Here is a 22,040-nt window from a genome sequence, read left to right on the forward strand (position 1 = left end):
TTTCCTTTCCCAGGTTTGATGTCATTCCTCCGCGTGCCTGTAGAGGATGTGGTTCCCTTAGCAGAGAGGAGCTGCAACTGTTTCTCTTCTGTGGACCAGCTACCAGAGGAAGACACAGATTTAAAACTATGTTAAACTTGGTCTCATGCTAAGATACTTATTAGGTCAGGAAAAAAAATCCTGTCTGACCAACAAGGGAGTGATAGAACACTGGTTATCTTAATTTCTATTTAATATTTTTTTTTAACCACATGGGTTATGAAAAATATGTTAGATTTTAGAGCTTTACTCTTTGAACATGGATAGATCTTGCTGCTCTGAAGAAATGATGCTGACCTGAAGAGATACTAAGCACGTATAGTCAGACTAGAAGCTTTGGAAGAAATCAGCAAGTGGTACATGTTTTTGATCAGATCCTGGACAATTTTATTAAAATTAACGGAATGATAAATTATGGCAAATTTGGCAAATTTGTTTTAACATAATAAAAATACGATCCACTTCAGCTAGTAGCCATAATTGGGCCTATAAGGATTTGATCTGACAAATGTTGATAAACGTATGTTATCCTTTTCAGACTTTCCTCCTCAAATCTGCTCCTCAGTTCTTCCTCTGGACCTAGAAATCACAGCAAGTGGCAAGACTCCAGCTCTAGAGGCAGGGAACTGCTGTGGGACCTCAGCGCTCTCCGTCTGCCACACTTGCAAGGCCCAGGTTGGGATTTTGGTCATTTTGAGCCACTAAATTATAACTGGAGAAGGAGACTGAGAGCAGTGAAGCTGAACACAAGTTATAATAAGTAGCAACCATAAATTAAAGATAAAAGGCAGCTTGAACAGTAAATCCTTAGCAAATGTGGTTAAGCTGTTAGTCTTTTTATGCTATTAAGCGCTTTGTCAATGCCATCTTACGACAGCCTGTGGTACTGCGAGCGCAACACCATTTTTAAGAGAAAAAAGCAAATGCACGGGGGAAGCGAATCTGAGTTTACTGCCCTGTGCTCAGGAACCAGATAGTGAAGGGCTGCAGAAACATGCAGGAAAGAGTGCTGTCCTGTCTTGGGTATTGGAGAAGTCCTTGGTGGGGGGGAATGTCCTACAGCCCATCTGTGATGGTTACGAAAAGTCCAGCATGGGTGAAGCTATGTGTCTGTTGGGACAGGTTGTCCTCAAGCAGGGGGGAAATAACACAGAAGCAAGATTCTTACTCGAGCTGCTTTTGCTTCAAATTTTCCCAGGAAAATTTTGGTGATGTTGGCATGCATTACAATACAATGCAATTATGTTATATCTTTAATTAAAATGTCAAGTGATCGGCGGAGGAGGAACTAACATATTTGGAAGGCAAAGGAATGCAGTTCTGGCCAAAATTTTCTTCAATGGACAACCTTGACTCTGCTGATCTGTTCTCTTGTGGTTCCACAGGAGAGAAATGCAGCTGAAAAAGCCCTTTTGTTTCCCGCAGTGACAAGCGTGCTTCTAAAAATCCAGAAGTGGGGGATATTATGCCTGTACAGTGGTAATATATTATGTCTCTGTAAGAGAGATTATGGGTGTAGGTGCAACAGGCAGTCCTCGCCTGGGGTCTGTTAGCTGAGATTATGTGTGTGTGCGCTTGGCAAGGAGGGATGGATATGGGCTAATTTACAGCCAGATGAAAGCTTATAAATATATTTTAAAGACGTGATGGTATCCTCATTTGATGGCCAAAGGCAAAGATGTTTTGAATGTCACTGGGAAAGTGGGAACATGCTGGCAGGAGATGGGAAAGCCAGGGCAGCCTTCATGGAGTACAAAGCTGCTACCAGGGGGGATGCTCTGGGTAAATAAACTACTTGTCTGAAATACGTTTTCCTTTACATTTTTGCTGCTATGTAGATTCTCACATAGGGCATTTTAAACATAATTTCTATAATGGTTGTTCACAATATTACAGGTGTGTAGTAAAAGAGCTGGAGAGATGAGGAAGGAGTTTGGATAAGACAGGATGTGGCGCAGAACTGCAACCTTGCTAACCACAGCCACGTCTGATTCTGCCCTCGTCTTCTTCATGTGCCAGTTGATTAAAGCCAGAACAAGGATCCTCTCCGCCTGATTTTAAGAAATAATGCAGCTGCAGTCAATTACGTTTTGGCGATGCAGAAGCCAAGCCTGGCCCGACAGACCACGCACAATGGAACCAGTCTCTCACAGTTAGCTCTGCTGTCATTCTGTGAAGGAGCAAAACCTGCTCAGCTGTTGCCCATATGCAGTGATAGGAGGAAAAATCGGAGGAACAATGTATTTCCTCTCCTGGCCAGGATGGACCGTGGCTTTGCTTGGTGGCTGAGCTGCTCCATTTGGCCCTGCCTCATGGATCTGACACCACTTGGCGAGACCCCAGCCAAGGGCTTTTGTGTCCCTGCTCGTAACAATCTGTAGAGAACACAGCTTGGATCCCTCACTCTTCTCGTTCCTCTCTTTTTTTGGGGAGGGGAGAATGCTCGTAGCCGTGAGTTTAAAAATATTGTAAAGGTTTGCTATCGCTTTAAGAGCGGTAGTAGCAGACAGCGGCCTAGCGTGGGCACTGCTGCCCGCACTAAAGATGGCGGCGGCACTGACCCGGAAGGGGCGGCCGGGCCGGGCCGCGGGGTGAGGGAGCGGGAGGGCGGGTTTCCCCAACCCGCCGCGGCCGTGCGGGGAGCCGAGCCAAGCCCAGCCGAGCGGGGAGCGGGGGTGCCGGCAGCCGCTGCCATCGCAGCCCGCATGGGGCGGGCGCGGCCGGGCCCCGGCGCGGCCTGAGCGGGGCCGGCGGGCCGCTGGGGCGGGCTCCCTCCCCGGCAGGCGGCCCGCCCTGGGCCGGGGGCGCCCCTGAGGGGGTGGGGAGCCTCGGCGCCATGCAGTGCGCGGACCCCGTGGCGGCCATGAAGGGCCCGGAGGGCGAGGGCAAGCCGGAGCAGCAGCAGCAGCAGCCGCCGGCGGGACAGAGCAGCGGCAAGAGCGGCGGGGCCCGCGGCGCCAAGGGCTGGCAGTACAGGTGGGCGCGGCGGGCCGGGCCGGGGACGGTGGGGTGAGGTGAGGGGCTGCGGGCCCGGGAGCCGCCGGTGCTGCGGAGCCCGGCCTGGGGCGGGCGTGGGGCGCTGGAAACGCCCGTGTCCCCCTCGCAGGGCTGCCCACGCCCTGTCTGCCCTGAGCGTGGGTCGTCGGCGCGGCTGCCCCGGCGTTAGACGCCCTCGGTGGGCAGACCCGCCGCGGGACACCGGGCGGGGGGACGGACAGACACTTCCTCCGGCCGCGGGCTAAACCCGGCCGCTCGCCCTCCCCTTCTCATGCCCTTTCGGCGTGGCGGGCGGCACATGGGCTGGCTGTCAGTCGGCTCCAGCGTTCGTGTGCCTGTGTGTTGGCACAAAGCCCCGCGTCCGGGCTGCATGTGCTGCCGGGGATTTGTGCCTTCGCGCCTTCCTTTGAGATCTGATGTGTCTCTCGCAGAACGTGGAGACCAGTTTAAAGTTGCTGAAGGTGCGCCGGTACTTTCCAGCCTTGCTAAAAACCTGAACTTTGTGCCACATTTTAGCTTGCTGTGTCTTCTTTAAGAACTGAATGGCAGTCTTTTTTTTTTTTTATTGATGCTTTTTGTTTGTTGCTGATAGTGAAACTCAGATAAGACAAAAAACTCCGTGCATACTCTGACTTATTTCAAGAATGGCTGCGCTTAGCATAAATTGGGGTGATTACTCAGGTACAGCAAATACAGCAGAAGCGAGTGGAGAAAGCGGGAGAAGCTGAGCATGCAGCGTTAGTTTGAAATGAATTCAAACTGAAATGTTTCCTTTGAATGACCTGCCTGTGCATTCCAGAGATTTGGCGGTTTTCATGCACTTTTTTTTGATGTGGTTTCTGGTTTAAAGAGTTTCCACTCACACACTGATAGCGGGCTCTCTAAGGCATCAGTTGAGATTTCTGAATCTCTGCTTTTAGGTCTCTCATCCTTGACTGGAGTTCTGCCATGTTGCTGTTGAAAATACTGCTGTTATGTGAAGTTTGCACACTTCTCCTTCAAATGGAGACTCTCCAAAGCTGTCATCTGCCAGCCCAGATGGACTGGCTTTCTGTTTCTTGCGTGTGGAGACAGCAAAACCAGAGTGTGGTGGATCTGTGTGAGCTGCACGGGACGGTGGGCCATAAGATGGCTTAGAGAAATGAGCACCTGGGCGGTGCAGGCACTGGGTCCCTGATGATTTTAATGGGGAACGAACAGCTCGATCGTTGCTGAGAATCTGGGTCATGAGTCATTTACCTCTCTGGTGACTAGCACCAGAGAGAAAAGTGGTGATTTCAGGGCCAATATTTCAGGCTGGAAATGGGGAAAGCTTCTTGTCAGATTCAGTTATTGGTTGTCCAAGCCGCTGTTTCCAGTTGCTTTTAAACTTTTTTTTTAAACTGTGGATTCAGTATGACTGTGAATTTTCTAATGAAAATTGATATTACTGTGGCCAAGCACTTACTGTCCATGTGTTTCACACAGGAAACACAGAAATTAGCAATCAAAATTATTTTATAATAAAATATTTTATATTTTTATGTGAAATCGGAGGCAGTGGAAGGGATGAGATACCTAATTTGCCTGAACTTTTTAGTATAGTAAATTTCAGATAGTGGTCACAGGTCAATGCCATACAGTGAAATTCCACTTTTTAAAATTATCCATTCAAGTGTTTTGTTTCTTTTTTTCAGCGCTATGGCTTGTAGGGCAAAAGTTGAACTGACTCTCTGAGTGACAGCCAGTTTGGTGGCCTGACAGCTGTAAGTGGGAACTATCCACATTATTCCTTGCAATCAATATCTGGTTTAATTTACTCTAATACTCCAGTGCAAATTATTCTGTCTTTTTGTTGTTCTTTCTAGATCATTGGAACAAGTTTACTGTACTAACTGTATTGTTGTGAACACTTGAGGTACCTCACTGTTAATCTGTGCTCTGTTGGAAATCAATTATTTACCCCTATGTTTGTCTCTATATCTAATTACCCACAAAATATCACCTTTCCCCCCTGCCTCCCTAGGAAGTTCTCCTCAATGGGATAGTGTAACTTAATTTTCACTTTGGGGATTACTTCTATTCTAAAATGTATTTGAAAAAAGAAAGACCCTTCTAATAATAAATCAGTGTCTAAAATATAGGGTTTAGAAACAGATTTGCTGGGAGCTTCTGGTGGAAGTTTGGTCTTTCAGCTTCTCTAGCACAGAGTGTGAGCAACACATGGTTACAGAGGTTGACAGAAGTAGAGTCCTGAAGTACTCGCTCAGCATAGACTGCATCGGTGCAAAATTATAGCTCCGTATTTGGTGAAGCATCTTGTCAAAACAGCTGTAGCGTGTAGCTGGTTGTCGGACAAGTGAGACAACAGGTACTTGATACTGCAATGCTCCAAATGGGGAGTTACGACTATGGAATATAAAAAATAAATTGCCAGCACTGCTGGAACCCAAAAGGATTAAAATTGAACCTGTCAAAGAGATGGAAAGTCGCACATCCTTGGGGTAAAGTGCATGTCTAGAAAATAAAATACGAATCAGAAAGTCTAACTTTATATTTTTGTAGGGGAATAATAGGGAGATTTTTAAATAGCTCTGATAGAGTTAGACCATTTATCATAATGAGGAAGATATTGACAAGCAGAGGCTGCCGGACACTTCAGATGATGTGGAGGTATAGCTGAACCTCTTTGCAGACTTTCTGCTTGTAGCCTGTGTGTGATGAGTTCAGGCAGCCAGTACAGCAGTGCCTCCTTTGAAATTTTTAAGGGCTCAGTTTCTTCAGAGGGCAGGAAGATACTTTTTTTTTTTTTTTTTTTTACTTAACAGAAGTTAAGAGTTCTTGAGAAACTGCTCCTTTAGACATCTGACAGGAAATGATCTTGTTTAGTTATGAATATATCATCAGGGTCAGAGTGCATCTGAGAGCAACCAGCCCTTGGCTGCATTTTCCTCGCTGGGGTCAGCAGTAGCGTGAATGTTAACTGGCAATTAAGTAGAGAAAGAGAGCCTGTGAGGCTGTGCTGTGCACTGTACTCTTTATCCCTGTTTTCATTTAGAAAAGCATGAGATGAGATTTCTGAATAGCTTCAAATTATTACAAGATTACTTGATAAAGTAATTTAAGATTTTTCTAGCATTTTCCAAACAGCTGCTTTATTTTCAGCAGTAATCAAGCTAGGAAGTAAGTGTAGTGTTGCACCTATAAAGAATTACTTGCATTCAACAGTTCTGCTTTTACTCTTGACCATCCTTGTTTGGTTTTTGCCTTGTTCTAGGTTAAACAAAGAGAGTAGTTTCAAAGCAGTGAGAGGCAACTTTGGCAGGCACTTCTGTGACGTGTGAATCATAGTCATTCAAGTAATATCAACATTTCACAACCAGAAAGCAGAATCTGTGTCCATGAGCTAAACAGAGGTGGTCAGAATACGTGCCAGGGAAGTATAACAAGTCATTTCAGCCTGGCTTGAGGGGCTTTCAGGTAATTTTGAGAGAAATGACTTGCAATAACTGGTTCTCATTTATCTACAAAATCAAAAGTTCAAAGCTCTGTGGTTGACTGGAGAAACAAGATTGTCTTTCCCAGTTGGAGACATGCTAATGTGCCATCCTCTTATGTTTTTCTTAGTGGTTCTGCTCTCAGATATATAAATCAATTCAGCCACTATTAAAAGGATTCCCAGCATTTCTTCCCTAGCTGGTAGAAATACATGTAAAATGTTCATGAATTTCCCAAGCGATTGCTGATTTTTTTAAGTTTACAAGTTATATTTCAAAACCTATTTCCTTTTCAGTTCTGCTTGTATTTTTGTAGATAACTGCTTTTGTTCCTTATTTCTGAAATGGTTTTAGCATCTGTTCGCTATGGATTTAGCCATATATATTTATAAAATGGTACAGATTATATGTCTTTTGCCCTTCTTTTTAAGGAGACAAGTTAACTTTAGTTAGCTGTTCCTGAAAGTTTACTTAAGTGCTGCAGGGTTATTCACAGTTGTGAATTAGTATAGAAAAATGTGTGGATGAAAGCAGCTCCTAAGGAAAGGAGTCAACTTGCTAGGCTAATATTACTTTTAAATTTTTTCTTTTTCTTTTTTTTTTTTTTTTCCCCCTAGGGGTAACAATGGCAGATAAGAGGGTTCCTCATGCTGGGTGGCTTCTGCTTGTCATTAGATTATCAATTTAAGGCAGATTCTGTTGCAGAATTACTCATGTGGCTTTGGGCTGGAGTAAGAGAGGCTGAGGGGAAAGCAAACAGAACTGCAAACGGCAGAGAGAGAGTTTTGGCAAAAAGGGAAACATTGTATCAAATGCAAAAGGATAACAAATTTAAAGTGAAATGGTCCCAGTTTTCTTTTAAGGGCTTTGCCTATTTTGCAGTTGACACTATGTAAGCACTCTGCATAAATACTAAGGAAAGGGAATAAACAATTACTGACCTTAATTCAGTCTTAGGTGTTTAAGCAGGTCAGCGTGTGATAACTGAAGAACTGGTAGCTGAAACAGATGAATAAACTTTAATTCTGCATTTCAAGATTATTGTGAACTCTTCTTCATAACATGTTTTAAAGGAAATGCTTATTTCTGAGTTTGATCCCAGTTAACCTGGAGGGTGACTGACAGTCCTTTGCACTTCAAACGCATGGAAGCAAAAAGTGTGAGACTGAGCTAGCCTGTGGAAGTGTTTATGATTTTTATTCATGCTATCTTGCAAAAAAAGATCTAATTAGTAGTAATAAAGGCAAGTGTCTTGAAACTGATACAATCTTGAGTGGGTGTTGATAAGAATCCTTTTTATTGAGGGTGGCATTGATGTCAGTCTTGCAAGAAAACGTATAGAGGTTTTCTAGTTTCTATGCATTTCTAGTCACATTCCAAGAGTGTTTTATCTCGGGAGGATAAATGTCATCTGTTTGGCCTTTAAAGCTGAAACCAGCTTTGTAGAAACACACACAGGAGGTAATGCCAGCACAGTGTTTAACAGCGCTTCATGTTGCAAACCTCTCCCTTGCTGGTCCTCCGTTCTTGTCTCTGAACTTAACGTTTCTCATCGTGGTATTAATGTAAGCATTATGAATTCTTGCTTAGGCTGCAGTAGAGTGTGTTAGCTGACCTAATTAACTCTGGACTCCTGAGAGCAGGCCAGAATTTAAGTTAAAGTCCCTAGCACTTGATAAGTAGAAGAAACTTCCCAAACATTCATGTAACTGTTAGTGTTGTTCCAGGAGTACCAGCATTAAAGAGAACTGTCCTAGTACTTCCTTTTTATTATCCATCTCCCTTTTCTAGGTTCTTTCTTTTACTCTGCTTAAAACAAAATTCTTTCGGATCACATGTGAAATTTTTCTATATTCAAAGTAATCGATGACCCCTTCTTTGCACGCAACCTCAAAGGCAGAGAGGGGCCGTAATTTTGTGGTGTTACCTGGGAGGTCTGGCGAGGGCTGTGCCTGCTTCAACTTTCCCCTGCTCTTACAGCCCAACCCGCTTTCTGGGTTTCCTGCTGTCACAAGAACCTGCTGACATTGTGACATTGAGGCACTGGCCACCAGTGGGGATGGGGTTTCCTCTGCTCCTGCTGTTATGCTTCTGCTGGCAGCTTTCGGGTTGGTCAATGGCTCTGATGTCAAGCTTGTGTCAAAGTGAGCCCTGATCTTCCTTGCTTCTGCTTCTGGTGATCTGTGGAGATGCCTCACCACTGTGTGGCTTTTTCTGAAAGCCCTAGCTGCTCGCTTTCAGACTTGTTGCTGGCCTTTTGAGGTGTGATGAACTTGGTGCTGAAAGGGAGTTTCTCAAGTGATTGCTGTGAAATTCAGAATTTACTTTTGCAATTTTTTGTGGTTTTTTTATTATTACTAAAAATCAAATTAGGATGGCTGTCACATTTGTTAGATATGTTGGAGTTGGAGGGAGGTGGCTGAAAAACTTGGTGCCTGAATTTCTTTATCCTCATTTGAGTCTTTCCTTAAAGAGTATACCATATTCATAACACTAACTTAGAAATGTTGCACTTCATGTAATTTGCTCATTAGAATAGACAAGAAGCCCATATTTAAAATGCTCAGCTGGTTATATCCACCTCAGGATCCATTCTGTGTTATTAAAATGTTAAGGTCATCTTTTATCAGGCTGATTTTTACCAGTTGCTGAAGCCCCAAGCACTTCTCAAAAGGCAGGTGAGCCATTCATGTTCACACATGTCTTTACGACCTGGAAGAATGGGGTTGGAGCTCAGATTTGTTGTAAATCTCTGTGTGAGGGGTAGTAAGTGGATAGAGTTGGGGAAACAGGTTTGGGTAATTTAAACAGGAGCTTCATGATGCCTGATGTTCTAGTAGGGAACCTGAATGCAATTCCTGAACCAGATTAGCAAGGTCTGGGTTCCCTTCTCTAGCCCTGCGGCTCCTCAGTGAGTGGCTATCAAGAGCATGTCCCTCTCTTGCTCCTCGGAACCTCCCCGTGTTGAATGGGCAGGCTGTAACGCTCACTGGGACAGGGGTAACAAATGTGAGAGTTGGTCCTGGCATCGCAGGATACTTGTATGATTACTGGGATGTTCATTTAGAGTTCAAATTAAGCTAAACTGAAGAAGCCCGAACTTTTGAATAGCTTCTAAATATCACATAATTTGTGCTTCCTGTTGAATAGATGTCTGCAGGAGTTAGTGGCCATTACAAATGTCTATCATTCACTAAGCGCAAAGGGTATTTTTCAACTTCACCTTTTCTAATGTAATTATGTAGTAGCAAGTTAATTAAAATTGCCTACAACATTAACATCCTGCTCTGCCACACACGGTCTCTCCCCAGAGAGAATATGAAAAACAAACTGCATGTGGCTGACCTAATCACATTGCTTAATGCAGAAGCAGAAAGTGCCAGCTGCTGCTATTAGGTTATTCTAGGTAGGTTCTTTTGCTGTACTCATCGTACCATGAAAATCAGGGCATGTGTGCAAGGACCCCTGTTTACTTAAGGACGTTGCCTTGACATGCACTCTGATCACCTGCCAGTGCTCATGAAATCTTCTTGTAAGGGGATCGCTGCCTGCTGGTAGTGCTACTATTTCAGATTTTCTGTACTGCGTGTCTAATGCTGAAATGAGAGGGGAGGGCAGGCTGAAGTGGGGTAGGAGAAATGCTGTTTCTTTGTGTGTGTTAAGCTGACAATCTTATATTTGACAACCTGCTTTGGAGCAGGAACGTCAGTGTCGGGGGAAGGCTTTTTGCTAAGGGTATACATTTTTTCCCCTTTTCCTTCCAGGTGTAAGTTCCTGAGTCTTCAATGAGGCTGGAAATCTTTAAAATCTTGATTAATGTTTAGGCATTGGCAGATCAGTTTCCTGAAGAGCCCAGCTTGCACTGGGAAGTTGGTTTCATTTGTTGCAGTGGAGATGTAACAGAAAGCATGAGATCTGCTGGGCAGAACTGCAGGATGCTATATTAAGGAGCTGGTTTCTGACCCTGGCTCTGACTTCCTCTGTGGTAATAGTCATATTGTTTAAACTGGTTTTCCTCTGTAATCACTAGCTGTGTGTTCCTCTTTTTGTTTGGAACAGTTGGCTCTGATTTTGCAAAACTTTTGCAGGGTCACAGCTGCAGCTGAAATCAGCAGAAGCTGTGATTCGAATGTATGAAAATTGGGCCACAACTAGCTCAAAGTTAGAGAGGCTGAAAATTCATTTTGCCTCAATTCCCTATATGTAAAATGGGATGATAATGTCCTCGTCCCTTCATTTTTCAGTACACGACTGCTTCATAATTGTTGATGACAAGCATAAGAGAAGAAAACCATAAGAAAACTCATTATTAGCACGAGTGCAAAATGAATTAATACCTGATGCTCATTGCACAATGAAAAGGTGCAGTTTTGAATACTTTTCTGTGAGAATCACTGTCCACTTAAAGCACTGAACAAGAAAGTAGTCCTGCTCTTTTTAGGTATTGTCATAATCATAGGTCATTAAGTTAACATGTGCTTTGTTAATTAAAAGTTTAAACCATCTAAGTACCTTGTGCCTCAATTTTAATGTAGGAATATTTTTGTTTATTTTCTCTATATCCAAGAATTATAGAATAATTTGGGTTGGGAGGGACCTCTGGGAAGTCTCTAATCCAGCCTCCTGCTCAGAGTCAGCTTCAAAGTTAGAAGAGGTCGTTCAGGGCTGCTGGTTGAGTTTTGGATGGCTCCAAGAATGGAGGTGCCACAGCCTCTCTGGACTCCTGGCCCAGGGCTTACCCCCTATCATTGTGAAGAATTTTTCCTTGTCTCAGACAAGGAATTTATTTTGCTACAACTTGAGACCATTGCCACTTGCCCTTCTGCTGTGCCTCTCTGAAAAGAGTCTCTCTGTCTTCTCCATATGTAGGGGAGACAGCGGCAAGATCCCCGTTAAGCCTTCCCTGCTTCTGAAGGAGGCTGAACAGATCCAGGTCCCTCAGCTTTTTCCTGTCTGGCATAACATACCTAGCTTGCAGAGATCCATGGGTTAGTCCACCCCAGGTGCAAGGCTTTGCATTGCTTTTGTCAAAGTTCAGGTGGTCTTGTTCAGCCTGTTCCCCTGGAAAGGCAGCCCACCCTACTGTATCCTGACTGCTCCCCTAGGTTTGGTCTCACCTGAGAGGTTGCAGGGGGTGCATGCTGATCCGTCAGCCAGCTTGGAGGCATTTAGTGGTATTGACCCCTGAAGTGCACCACCTCTAACTGTTCACTAGTTAGACTTCAAGTTATTGGCAGTTGCTTCTTGAGTCTGGTGGTCCACACATTTTTTTGCCTGTGTTGTACTCTAGGCTTACGGTCCTTCTGCATGTTTAGGTTACATAGTCAATTAAGTGTGTTCTTGCTTGCTTGGAAGGTGGTAATGATTGTTATGCTGTATTGAATCTGAAACGTCTCAAATGGTACAAAAATAAATAAAAAGGCAAGAGGCTTATCTGAAGTAGCTGATCAGTGTATTTACCTTCCATTGAATAGCCAGTGTTTTATTGCTGCAAAGTCCACAATGGCAATGTGTAATTGTCAATATAATCTTTTTAAAGTCATAATCACAATGCATCTTAAAACTGGAAGGGCATGTCTTTTATATTTCTGATACGATAAGAGCTACTAGACTAGAAGCAGACTGAAATGCCTTGGGATGGAATGTGTAATAAGCTAAACCATGTTGGACTGTGCTTAGAGTAAGTGACACAGAGGTTTCTGTGAATAGTGCTTACTAGGGTCCAGTGCTTTCTGAGGTGTTGTAGGTAGCAGATAGTCCAAAATTGCAAAAATGCTCATCCATCAGTGTGTTTGCCTTGCTTATCTTATGCTGGTACTGTTCACTGAGCAGAGTAACTTTAATGTTACTGCTTGAGCTTTCTGAAACTAGACTTCAAGGGAAAGTTTTGAGGTTTGATAACAATAATATGTGAAACTGTGCATCATGGTGTGTTAATGTAAGCTGATAACACAAATGGTAGCAAAGCTGCAGGCAACAATCGTTCTCTAGAGGTATGAAGTGGAGAGTTCAGACCTTCTGAGGTACCTATTTTTTGTATGTTCCAGATCTAAAATGTTGTTGGCTAAACCTACAGTTATTTTTTCCAGCGATAGTTCGAGTAGTAGTTATCGATGCAGAAAAATCTGCAGGGTTGGCTACTGACTCTTGGGTCCAGCTTCAGTTGTGTTATGCTGACGCAAATCCACAAATAAATTGTATGAGTGGAGTTCTTGCTGACTTGAGGTGTTCATGTACATGCAAGAGAAATTTCTTAGCTGAAACTCACTGCAGTTTTTTTCCAGGCAGGTGTATTTTGAGAGCTAAAGAGCTCTCTAAATGATAAAGTAGTTAAATAATCAGCTTTACAGTGGTCAAGAGCAGTGTTTTGCCACTTACTAATTAAATATTATATCTTTCCTTTTTGTCTGTTGCTACCCTGCAGAAGCTTTACAGTAGTTTCACTTGTGTATATTTGACCTGTGGCATTAATGCACAAAAGCAGATAATTGAATGCAAGTTTAATTAGGATAGTTGTAAAAAAAAAAAACCTGTAGGCTTGACTTATCATTCCCCTTGAGAGCTAGTACTGATAGAAACTTTAGGTGCAAACACAACTGCTGTGTTGATAGCTGGGGAGGCTGGGTGCTGGGAGAGCCCCTCACCCCTGGGATAGGAAGCCTGGGCTGCATCATGCTGGGCTCACGGACAGCTGACGGCTCATTTCGGCTCTGTCGCGCTCTTCCTTCATGGCAAGCTTGCGCTTCTCCTCCAAGGCATGTCTGTGCTCTCATGGGTTTACAGGAGTACATATTAAGAGATGTGTTTATATCTAATGAGGAAGTGTATGTTGCTAGCACACTAAGTGGTATTCTGAAGCGTCCCCAGGGTCTACGGTCAATGTTCTTGTTGTATTGTTGGACCTTTTTTCCTTGCACTTGTGGTTGGTTTCCAAACTTAGAATTGAATAGTCAAACACGTGAGCTGAAGAGCAGGAGCTTTACTGCTGCTTTGCTGCCACTTTACAATTGACTGTCAGGCACCGCTGGTGAATTGCATGGCAAGGTTAGCTTTTTCTTTCTTCCAAAGCCATTTGGAAAAGCAGAGCTAACTTATCGATGTAGGTACTCTGTAAACAACATGGAGGCTTCTGCTTTACCTTGCTGGGTGTACTGGGGAACCTGCATTTGCACCAACAAGCCATGGGACGGGAGTGTGCTTAACGTGGTGGTGGTTTCTCAGGAGCAAGTGATCTTTGTAGTTGCAGAAGGTAAGTCCAAAGTTTCCATTGCTGACATAGGTTGGGTTTTTTTTCTCTTCTCTCCCGCCCTTCCCCTCTGTGTAACAAAAAGGGGAATCAGTGCATTGTAGATAAGCACTTTGCAGTGGTCAGTGAGGAAGAAGCAAGCTCTTGCAGATAGCGAGCCCGTGGGCAGATAGAAATGAACAAGTTCAGTGAAAATGGTTACTGCTTTTTTTTCAAGCTAAGTAGTCAAAACCACTCATTGGTTTGCACTGTTACAATCCTGATTTCTTTCTTTCCTTTTCTTTATGCTTTGCTAGCTTTTAATCTGAAGGCAGTCTCTTTCACCAGGGTTTTGCATCTTGCTGTGAGCTCAGTAGGAAGGAGCCTCTTCCCTTGGCCAGGGCCTGAAGGCACTGTCATAACCATGGTGGTGGCAGCTATGGAGGCTGGATCCCCCTTCAGGAGCCCTCCCTGACATCAGCATGGGCTCCAAGCTCCTCGTTGTCCTTCCTGCTGGAAGCAAATCCACATATACTCAGCTACCACTTGAAGCCAGGCCTTATGCAAGTCTGTGGGGAGACCTTTGACCGCTGTGTTTGCTCTTCAAGCAGCTGTTGGGTCTTCAGAGACCTGGCTGCTCAAAAGTATCCCCAGCAAAATTAAAATCATCAGAAGGGCAGTCTTGGAAGTTTTCTGTAATCACTTTCCAGATGGGTGTAATTTTGTGCCATTGCTAGTGCTGATTTGTTTGTGTGGGGCTTTTGCGGAGAGCTGCACCATGAGGGGTATGAAAAAAGTGTTGGGGAGGCCTTCTGTATCGGTGTTTCTTCTTGGAGAAAATGTTGGCCCGGCGCTTGGCAGGTGTGCACTTGGGTGTCTTGGCTGAAGCTCCTGAAAGACATCGTTCTGGGACTGCTGTTCCTCAGCATCTGCGTTCAAGACTCGGGTGCTGCACGTAAACAGGATACGGGGGGAGTTTGGCCTTGCTATCATGATCTTATTCCTCCCTCAGGACAGGAGACCAGCCTGAAAGGCCCTGACAGCTGCTGCAACTTAAGAGGCATACTAGAAAAGGAAAAATAAAACTAGAAAAGGATAAGTAAAGTAACAATAATGCTTTTTGAATGTTTTATTCCTATTGTATTTTAGTAGCACTTAGATATGTAGAAATCTGGCTTGTGGTAAACATGTTTGAAGTTGGGGAGGGGTAGTTTTCTGGAAAGAATATGAACTGATTTGTAATTTTTCATAGACTTCAGTCATTTGCTTACAGGGACAGTTTCAGTCCATCTCACAATATTTATAAACTAAAAAAGTGTGATAAATGGGCAGCCAAGTTCACTGGTGTTCAGTCTTTGGGCTTTGGGGGATGGTTAACATGCTGGGCTGGAGTTCAGATGTTGTACCACAAGTTCCTGCACTGATTTTTCATGGATTGTGATTTGCACAGTATCCTCACTTAAAGTAGTCTAGCAAAAGTTAAAATGAAATTTTTTCTACATGTTTAAAACTATGACAGGCCTGTTGCAACACTTCAACTTTTTTTTTTGTCCTCCTTTGACAGAAGGACACATAAGTGTCTACAGAAATATGGGCTTCAGAGGTTGTTGACTCATTGTTGCTGAGCTGTTGCTGTTCCTTTGGCAATCTGAGATTGCTGTGAGCATTTTGAATAGCAACAGCAGCATCTTGGCTGTGAAAAGATACATGCACCCATAGGTACGTGTACATGCACGTAGGCAGCTGCGTGAATGCAAAGGTGTTCTTAAAGTTGGGAAGGATCCCGGTGCAGCCAGGCCTCGCTGTCAATGCTGAGATAAGTCACTTAGTGTTTTGTGTCAAAATCACTTCTGAAATCTGTTTTCTAGATGTCAGAAACCCCAACGTAGGGAATTGCGGAGGCTTCTGAAGTACACAGGTGACTTTGAAACAGGTTTTACTGTTGCTTCATTAGAAACAATGCTGGTAAGTGCTTTAAGGAAGATCTTACTCATATTTAATGTACTGTGGTTATCTGTGAGCAAAGCTAGTGCCTCAAAATCAACGTCTTGTTCTCAGTCTAACATCTTAAAAGCCTTCTGCAGTGCTCTGAAGAGCTTTATTCTTGATTCCATACCAGTGAAATATTACTGGGTGTTTGTGGGTTTTTTCCCCCGCAGTGTTAACTGCCTTACAACACTGCTTTAGCAACAACAAATATTTCAGTTTAACTCTTGCTGTGGAGGCACTAATCTTAAAATCATTGAAGAAATGCTGTAGTTATAAATCCATGGCCTTGTTGTTCATAAATAATACGGAGAATGTTTTTCTGTATTCATAGGAAAGTACCAGTGCTTACCCAGAAGCAGATTAGGAAGTTAATTGTAGTTCTGTAATGGGTTTGTGTACAGTTATAGAATCTACCTTTTGTGAATTGCAATTTGCAGACTGGATTTAAATCTCTTTTTTTAGTGTATAAAATTGTTACTTAAAAAGAAGCCTTAGTTCAAATATTGAAAATTCCCTGGGCCACGTGGTGTGGGAATTTGTGCTGGGAGAGTATGATTAGTGCCTGTAAGGTCTGTGCTTTTACTCCTTTATTTGCTTATTTGTTTGCCTCTAGGCCCTTACACTGTCAAGGTAAATGTTTTAAATATCAATCAAGTTTTTCATGCCCTTCAGGCAGGCTAATCCGTTACTTGCATGGGTGCTAAAAGTTTGCCCAGCCTTTGGCAGGGTGAAAACTAAATGTAGTCTTTTGGCTTTGTGCAGTTCTATTGCAGATGCATGAACACAATTAAGGAGGAAAATAATCAGTATTGTCCCGTGGCTCATTGAGGAGGGACCTCTGTTCATGCTCCATCTCTTTGGACTTTGGCTTTTTAATGTTCTCTGGTGTCCCAGAAGCAAGCCACAGCTCAGTCTCTCATCCTTGGCAGTCGGTATGTTATATTCCTCCTCTGCAGCAGAGGTCAGTCCATAAGGACAGACTAGAGAACTGGGCAGAGAGGAGCCATATGAAATTCAATAAGGGCAGGTGTAGGGCCCTGTACCTAGGAAAAAACAACCCCAGACACCAGTACAGGTTAGGGGTTGACCTGCTGGGAAGCAGCACTGCGGACAAGGACCTGGAAGTCCTGGTGGACCACAAGCTCTCCATGAGCCAGCAATGCGCCCTCGTGGCCAAGGCGGCCAATGGTATCTTGGGGTGTATTAAGAAGAGTGTGACCAGCAGGTCGAGGGAGGTTATCCTCCCCCTCTACTGTGCCCTGGTGAGGCCACATCTGGAATGGTGTGTCCAGCTCTGGGCTCCCCAGTTCAAGACAGACAGGGAACTACTGGAGAGAGTCCAGCGGAGGGCTACAAAGATGATTTAAGGGACTTGAGCATCTCTTGTATGAGGAAAAGCTGAGAGAGCTGGGTCTGTTTTTAGCCTGGAGAAGAGAAGACTGAGAGGGGATCTGATCGGTGCTTATAAATATCTAAAGGGTGGATGTCTAGACGAAGGGGCCAGACTCTTCTCAATGGCGCCCAGTGACAGGACAAGGGGCAATGGGACCAAACTGGGTCACAGGAAGTTCCATCTGCGTATGAGGAAGAACTTCTTCGCTTTGAGGGTGACCAAGCACTGGAACAGGCTGCCCAGAGAGGTTGTATGTAGAGCCTCCTTCTCTGGAGATATTCAAAACCTGCCTGGACGCAATCCTGTGCAACATGCTCCAAGTGATCCTGGTCTATCAGGGTGGTTGGACTAGATGATCTCTAGAGGTCCCTTCCAACCCCTACCAATCTGTGAATCCCCTGGCAGCTGACTGTTGTGTGTCTGGAGATTCACCGCTGCTTGTTGGGCTCTTCTATGCTGAGGTTTGGCCATCGGTGCTTAGTATGTTTCTGTGATCTTGTGCAGGTGGATGGAGCCTTTTTGCTTGTGAGTGGGAGATACCTGCTAAATGTACTTCTGAGCTTTACCTTATACACTGCATTTATAGCTCTTTTGTGTGAGATACGGGGTTTGGGGACCCCCTGCGTGAAAGTTAGGGATTCTGAAACACAGTTGGTCAGTGAATTTAACATCACACACTTGGCGATCATGTTCATTTGCTGCAACATGCTCCTTCCAGATCGACAGTGTCCACAGTGCTGGGGTGGCACTTTCGCAGACTTCTCTGGGGGGGCTGTTTTCCAAGTTTTTCAGTTAAACCATCAAATTTGGGGACTGCTGAGGCTAGAGATAGGAATTATTGAAGAGTAAGCATTTGGAGAAGTTCGGGTCGTGACAAAGTGAAAATTCAAGTGGGGAAGAATACGTGGATGAAGGCAAAATGTAGGCAAGTGCTCATTCGATGTGAAAGTACGTCACCAAAAGGGCTGCATTCCCTTCTATGGCGACTTTTTCCTTTTTCTAAAGACTGACAAAATCAGCTATCTCATCTGTCACACTAAAAAAAAGTTGTCAAATGATTTTAATCAAAGACTTTTTTTATCCTTGTCACATGAATGGACTTCCAAGGCCATACATATAGTCCTGCTGTATTCATTACAGTCTGAAGTTACTTTTCTGATTTTTCTTGGGTTCTGCTAAATGTACCTGTGATTTAGTCACGGTAGTTGATGGAAGAGTACAGCAGTTCTAGCCCGAGTGTGCAGGGGTCTTTATGATGTCTAACTGAAAAACAAGGGCGAAGCTTGCATTCACTAAAACTGAAAAAACAATTAGCTGTGACTAGGGACAATTTTCAGACGATTATAAACCAAGCTTATACAGTTTTATTACTGTGCAATCTCATAATTTTCAGCTAAATTTTCAGCAAGTCTAAACTGTACTTTCCTTGTATGCCAATAATAACAAATGAGAGGCGTCTGCAGAGGATGAGTTTGGTTATGTCTCCTGCAGCATTTTTGTACATTTAAAATATATGATAACCTGGATACCCTCTGCTCTCCTTGGTTCTATTTTTATCTGTAGTACCACTTAATGAGCTATTAGAAATTAAATTCCTAGATGGCCCCACTGGCTGCTTTCCATTGCAGGATATTACTGTAATACTGATTGCTGCACTAATAGCTAGAACACATATTTTTTGGTTTTAAATGTAACATTAAAAATCAGCAACTTGGTTTTTCTTCAAAAACGTACATTCTTGCATCTTTTCTTTGAATAGTATTACTGAATGACAGTGATATGGCATCGATTCATATGGTGGTGATTTACTCTGATATTATCTTCGTTAGTGGCATCCTAAATAGCTTCCTTTAGGATGAAAGTTATTTATGTTATATTTATTGAATTTCCAGGTATCTAACTAATCTGATGATACCGACGCTGTTTGTAAATGAAGTGTAGACAGCAGCTTCAGCTAGTATTTGAAATTTACCTCAATACTTGATCTATGTTTGCAACCAAAATCCATTAATGAAGGTAATCCCTTGGCTCTAGTAGTCCTATTTTTCCTCCCCTTTCCACTTCTGCTGATATGGGGCTACTTCAACCTCTTAACAACCAGGACAGGCTGCTGCTCCAATGAACTCCGAATAATTTTCATTTGATCTTCAACATACTACGAGCTACAGAAATTTTAATTTAAAATCTACATAAGATGGCTTAAATATAAGCTGCTTTTCAAAAGCAAATAGTCAGTATCTGATATTTGGGTCATTGTTTCAATTTTTCATTGGAATAATAGGAATTCTTCTCATGCTGGACCTGAATTGTCTATCAAGAGTGTGTTCTTCAATATAAGACTGTGCCCTACTGTAAGAGGCGAGGGCAGTGAGGTGGGATTTCTAGAATTATGGGAATATACAATATAAAATAGGCCTTTATACTGTGGCTTTAAGATTATTAGTTCATAGCCATAAGACTTGTAAGCCTTCTATAGGACTATTGATTTTCAGAAGTGGCAACGTATTTTGCCTGTAGTGATATTAAACTCTGCGCTGAATGCTTTCGATGGGTTTTCATTTTTGGTGGATGTTGCAAGTTGAGGCTTCAAAAGAGAAACTACCTGATTTTCCTGCCAGGCCGGAGGAAGAGATGTTTCGGCTCTTGTTTTACATTTCAGAATATGATGTGACCTGTACCTGCATGTTGTGTTCTGTAGAACATCTGTTCAAGAGCATGATTGTAGTTGGGAAGGGTTCTGGACGTTAAGGGTAAATATAACCACATTGGCGTAGGAGTACCTAGGGACTGTTTTTAGTTAGTCACCACGATCGAGTTTCTGTTAATGAGCTAGTGAAGGTTAATTTTGTTCAGGAGTCCAAAAGTACAAAGCCTGCTTAGAAGAGGGAGCAGGAAACAGAAGCAGCATGGATACTAAGTCTTTAATTACCTGAAACTAGTGCGAATGTGTCCAGAAGTGCCTGATGAATAAAACTCAAGTATTGGTGAAATTAATTATGCCTTGAAATTATTTAGAGCTCAGTAAGTCTGGTTAAACTGTCTTATGAAATTATTTTAGAGATGAGGCTGGAAAATCTGTTAAGTGTTGGTATTTTTTTTAAATGGTAGTGCCATTCTAAAAATGAAGATGCAAATTCATTTTCTGAGAATAGATAATGATGATCAAAAGCTGGGAGATACAAAATTTGTTTGGTATTGTCTGATTGCTTTTCTCTTTTTTTTAATAGTGATCACATGGAAAATATTTATGGATACTTAATGAAATATACCAATCTCGTCACTGGTTGGCAATACCGGTAAGTCTTTTATGCTGCTTTTTTTATGGGTTTTTTATGCATCTGAATGAACATGTTTCAGATCTTTTTAATACTACTTGGATTTCCCTTTTTCATTAGGCAAACTTTATGGAAGAGTCTTATGCTTTTCTTCATATAGGTTAAGCTAATATGTAGATGAATAATATTTATATTAAGACATGAATAAGAAAAAATACATAGGAAGTATGAAGCAGTTAATTCATTTGGTGGCTTATAACTATAATTGTATGTGTAAAAAGCATGTACAGCATAATTTTTTTTTCTCTTTTTCCATTAAAAATATTGTTGGGGTTTTTTCTGCTGAGTCTTCAGCTTTATGCCAAATCGTGACATTCTTTAAAAGGGAAAAAAAAAAAAGAGACTACTTTTTGCTTGAGTTTGAATTTTCAGTAGCTTTTCCCTTTAGTTCCCCAGGATGTCTGTCTCCCCTGGAATAACTTGGGTTTTTTTGACAGGTGAAACTCTCTGGTCAGGCTTCCTGCTTGATGCTGTTCCTAGAGTAGCACAGTGCAACCAAATTAAAATTGGACAGATAAGTCCTTAGCATTCCACACTGGCCAAATTCCTGTGCTACCACTGGCATTCAGTGACTTGTGTCAATACACTTATCCTTAAACTCAATCAAATAGTTGAAGTGCATAATGACCGCTTTAATTTTTTTTTTTTAAAATCTGGATCTGCTTCAGCTTCACAGTTTTGTATCTCAACTGTTTTGTATCTGGAGCTGTTTTACCCTTAATTTATGTAGTTTAAGGATGTATTAAGCCTTAGAGATTCAGGATATTCTTTTGACTCCCAAAATCTTGCAATAGCACTCTGGGGTTGTGCAATCCCTGGACTCTGAGGAAAAAAAGATGGTAAGAACTTAAATTTTTGTGCAGTCTTGTTGGGGACATAATTCATATGTTTGGGATTGTACTGACTCAAGTCTTTAAGTCCCAACCCAGCTGTGCCAACTTGTAATGAAAGTCTTGACTTCCTCCAGTACCACCACCCCCCCCAAAAAAGAGGGGAAAAAAAAAAAAAAAAGAGGTGGGAGGAAAGAATGAGCTGGTTTTATTTAGTGTGTTTGCTTTATCATTGCAGATTTTTTGTTTTAAACAATGATGCTGGCCTGCTGGAGTACTTTGTGAATGAACAGTCTAGACATCTAAAGCCCAGGGGTACCCTGCAGCTAGCTGGAGCAGTGATTTCACCCAGTGATGAAGACTCTCATACCTTTACAGTCAATGCTGCCAGCGGGGAGCAGTATAAACTAAGAGGTAGGACCTGGATTCTTGGGCAGGGGATTCTTCCACTAGAGGACACTCCTGGCTCTCACCTGTGGCTGCTCTGCTGGGCTTGACCACATGGCCAAAGAGAGTGAATGTGTTGGGCAGACTGCTGCAATGAGAATTATATGTGAAACTTTCATCCCACTCTTCAGGTAGAAACTGTCCCTCTTTATGGATAGTCCCATACTCTTCGCATTTGGTGACTTTCAGAAGACTATGAACTTCAGATGTGTAGAATTAATCTTCATGTATAGTGTCCTTAAATTGTACTAATTCAAAGTTTTCTAAATCACTGTAGCTAACAGTACTGTGTTGATGCTTGCAGACAAC

At 42.8% G+C, this 22,040-nt stretch overlaps 1 protein-coding gene across 4 annotated transcripts in view; it reads left to right on the forward strand.

Moving 5' to 3' along the window:
- Positions 1 to 2,632: 2,632 nt before the first annotated feature.
- OSBPL11 (oxysterol binding protein like 11) overlaps positions 2,633 to 22,040 on the forward strand; it is a 43,900-nt gene continuing 24,492 nt past the window's right edge. For 2 of the 4 annotated variants that reach the window (XM_054829263.1, XM_054829262.1), the window contains exons 1-3: positions 2,633 to 3,015; positions 20,347 to 20,415; positions 21,523 to 21,698. In XM_054829263.1, coding sequence (XP_054685238.1) covers positions 2,876 to 3,015; positions 20,347 to 20,415; positions 21,523 to 21,698 — 385 coding nt within the window. In that variant the 5' untranslated portion in view covers positions 2,633 to 2,875. Of the gene's footprint in view, positions 3,016 to 15,605; positions 15,703 to 20,346; positions 20,416 to 21,522; positions 21,699 to 22,040 lie in introns of all 4 variants that reach the window. The other 2 variants (XM_054829261.1, XM_054829260.1) reach the window with 2 other exon arrangements.

Source organism: Grus americana, chromosome 6 (assembly GCF_028858705.1).
Source record: "Grus americana isolate bGruAme1 chromosome 6, bGruAme1.mat, whole genome shotgun sequence".
NCBI lineage: Eukaryota > Metazoa > Chordata > Aves > Gruiformes > Gruidae > Grus > Grus americana.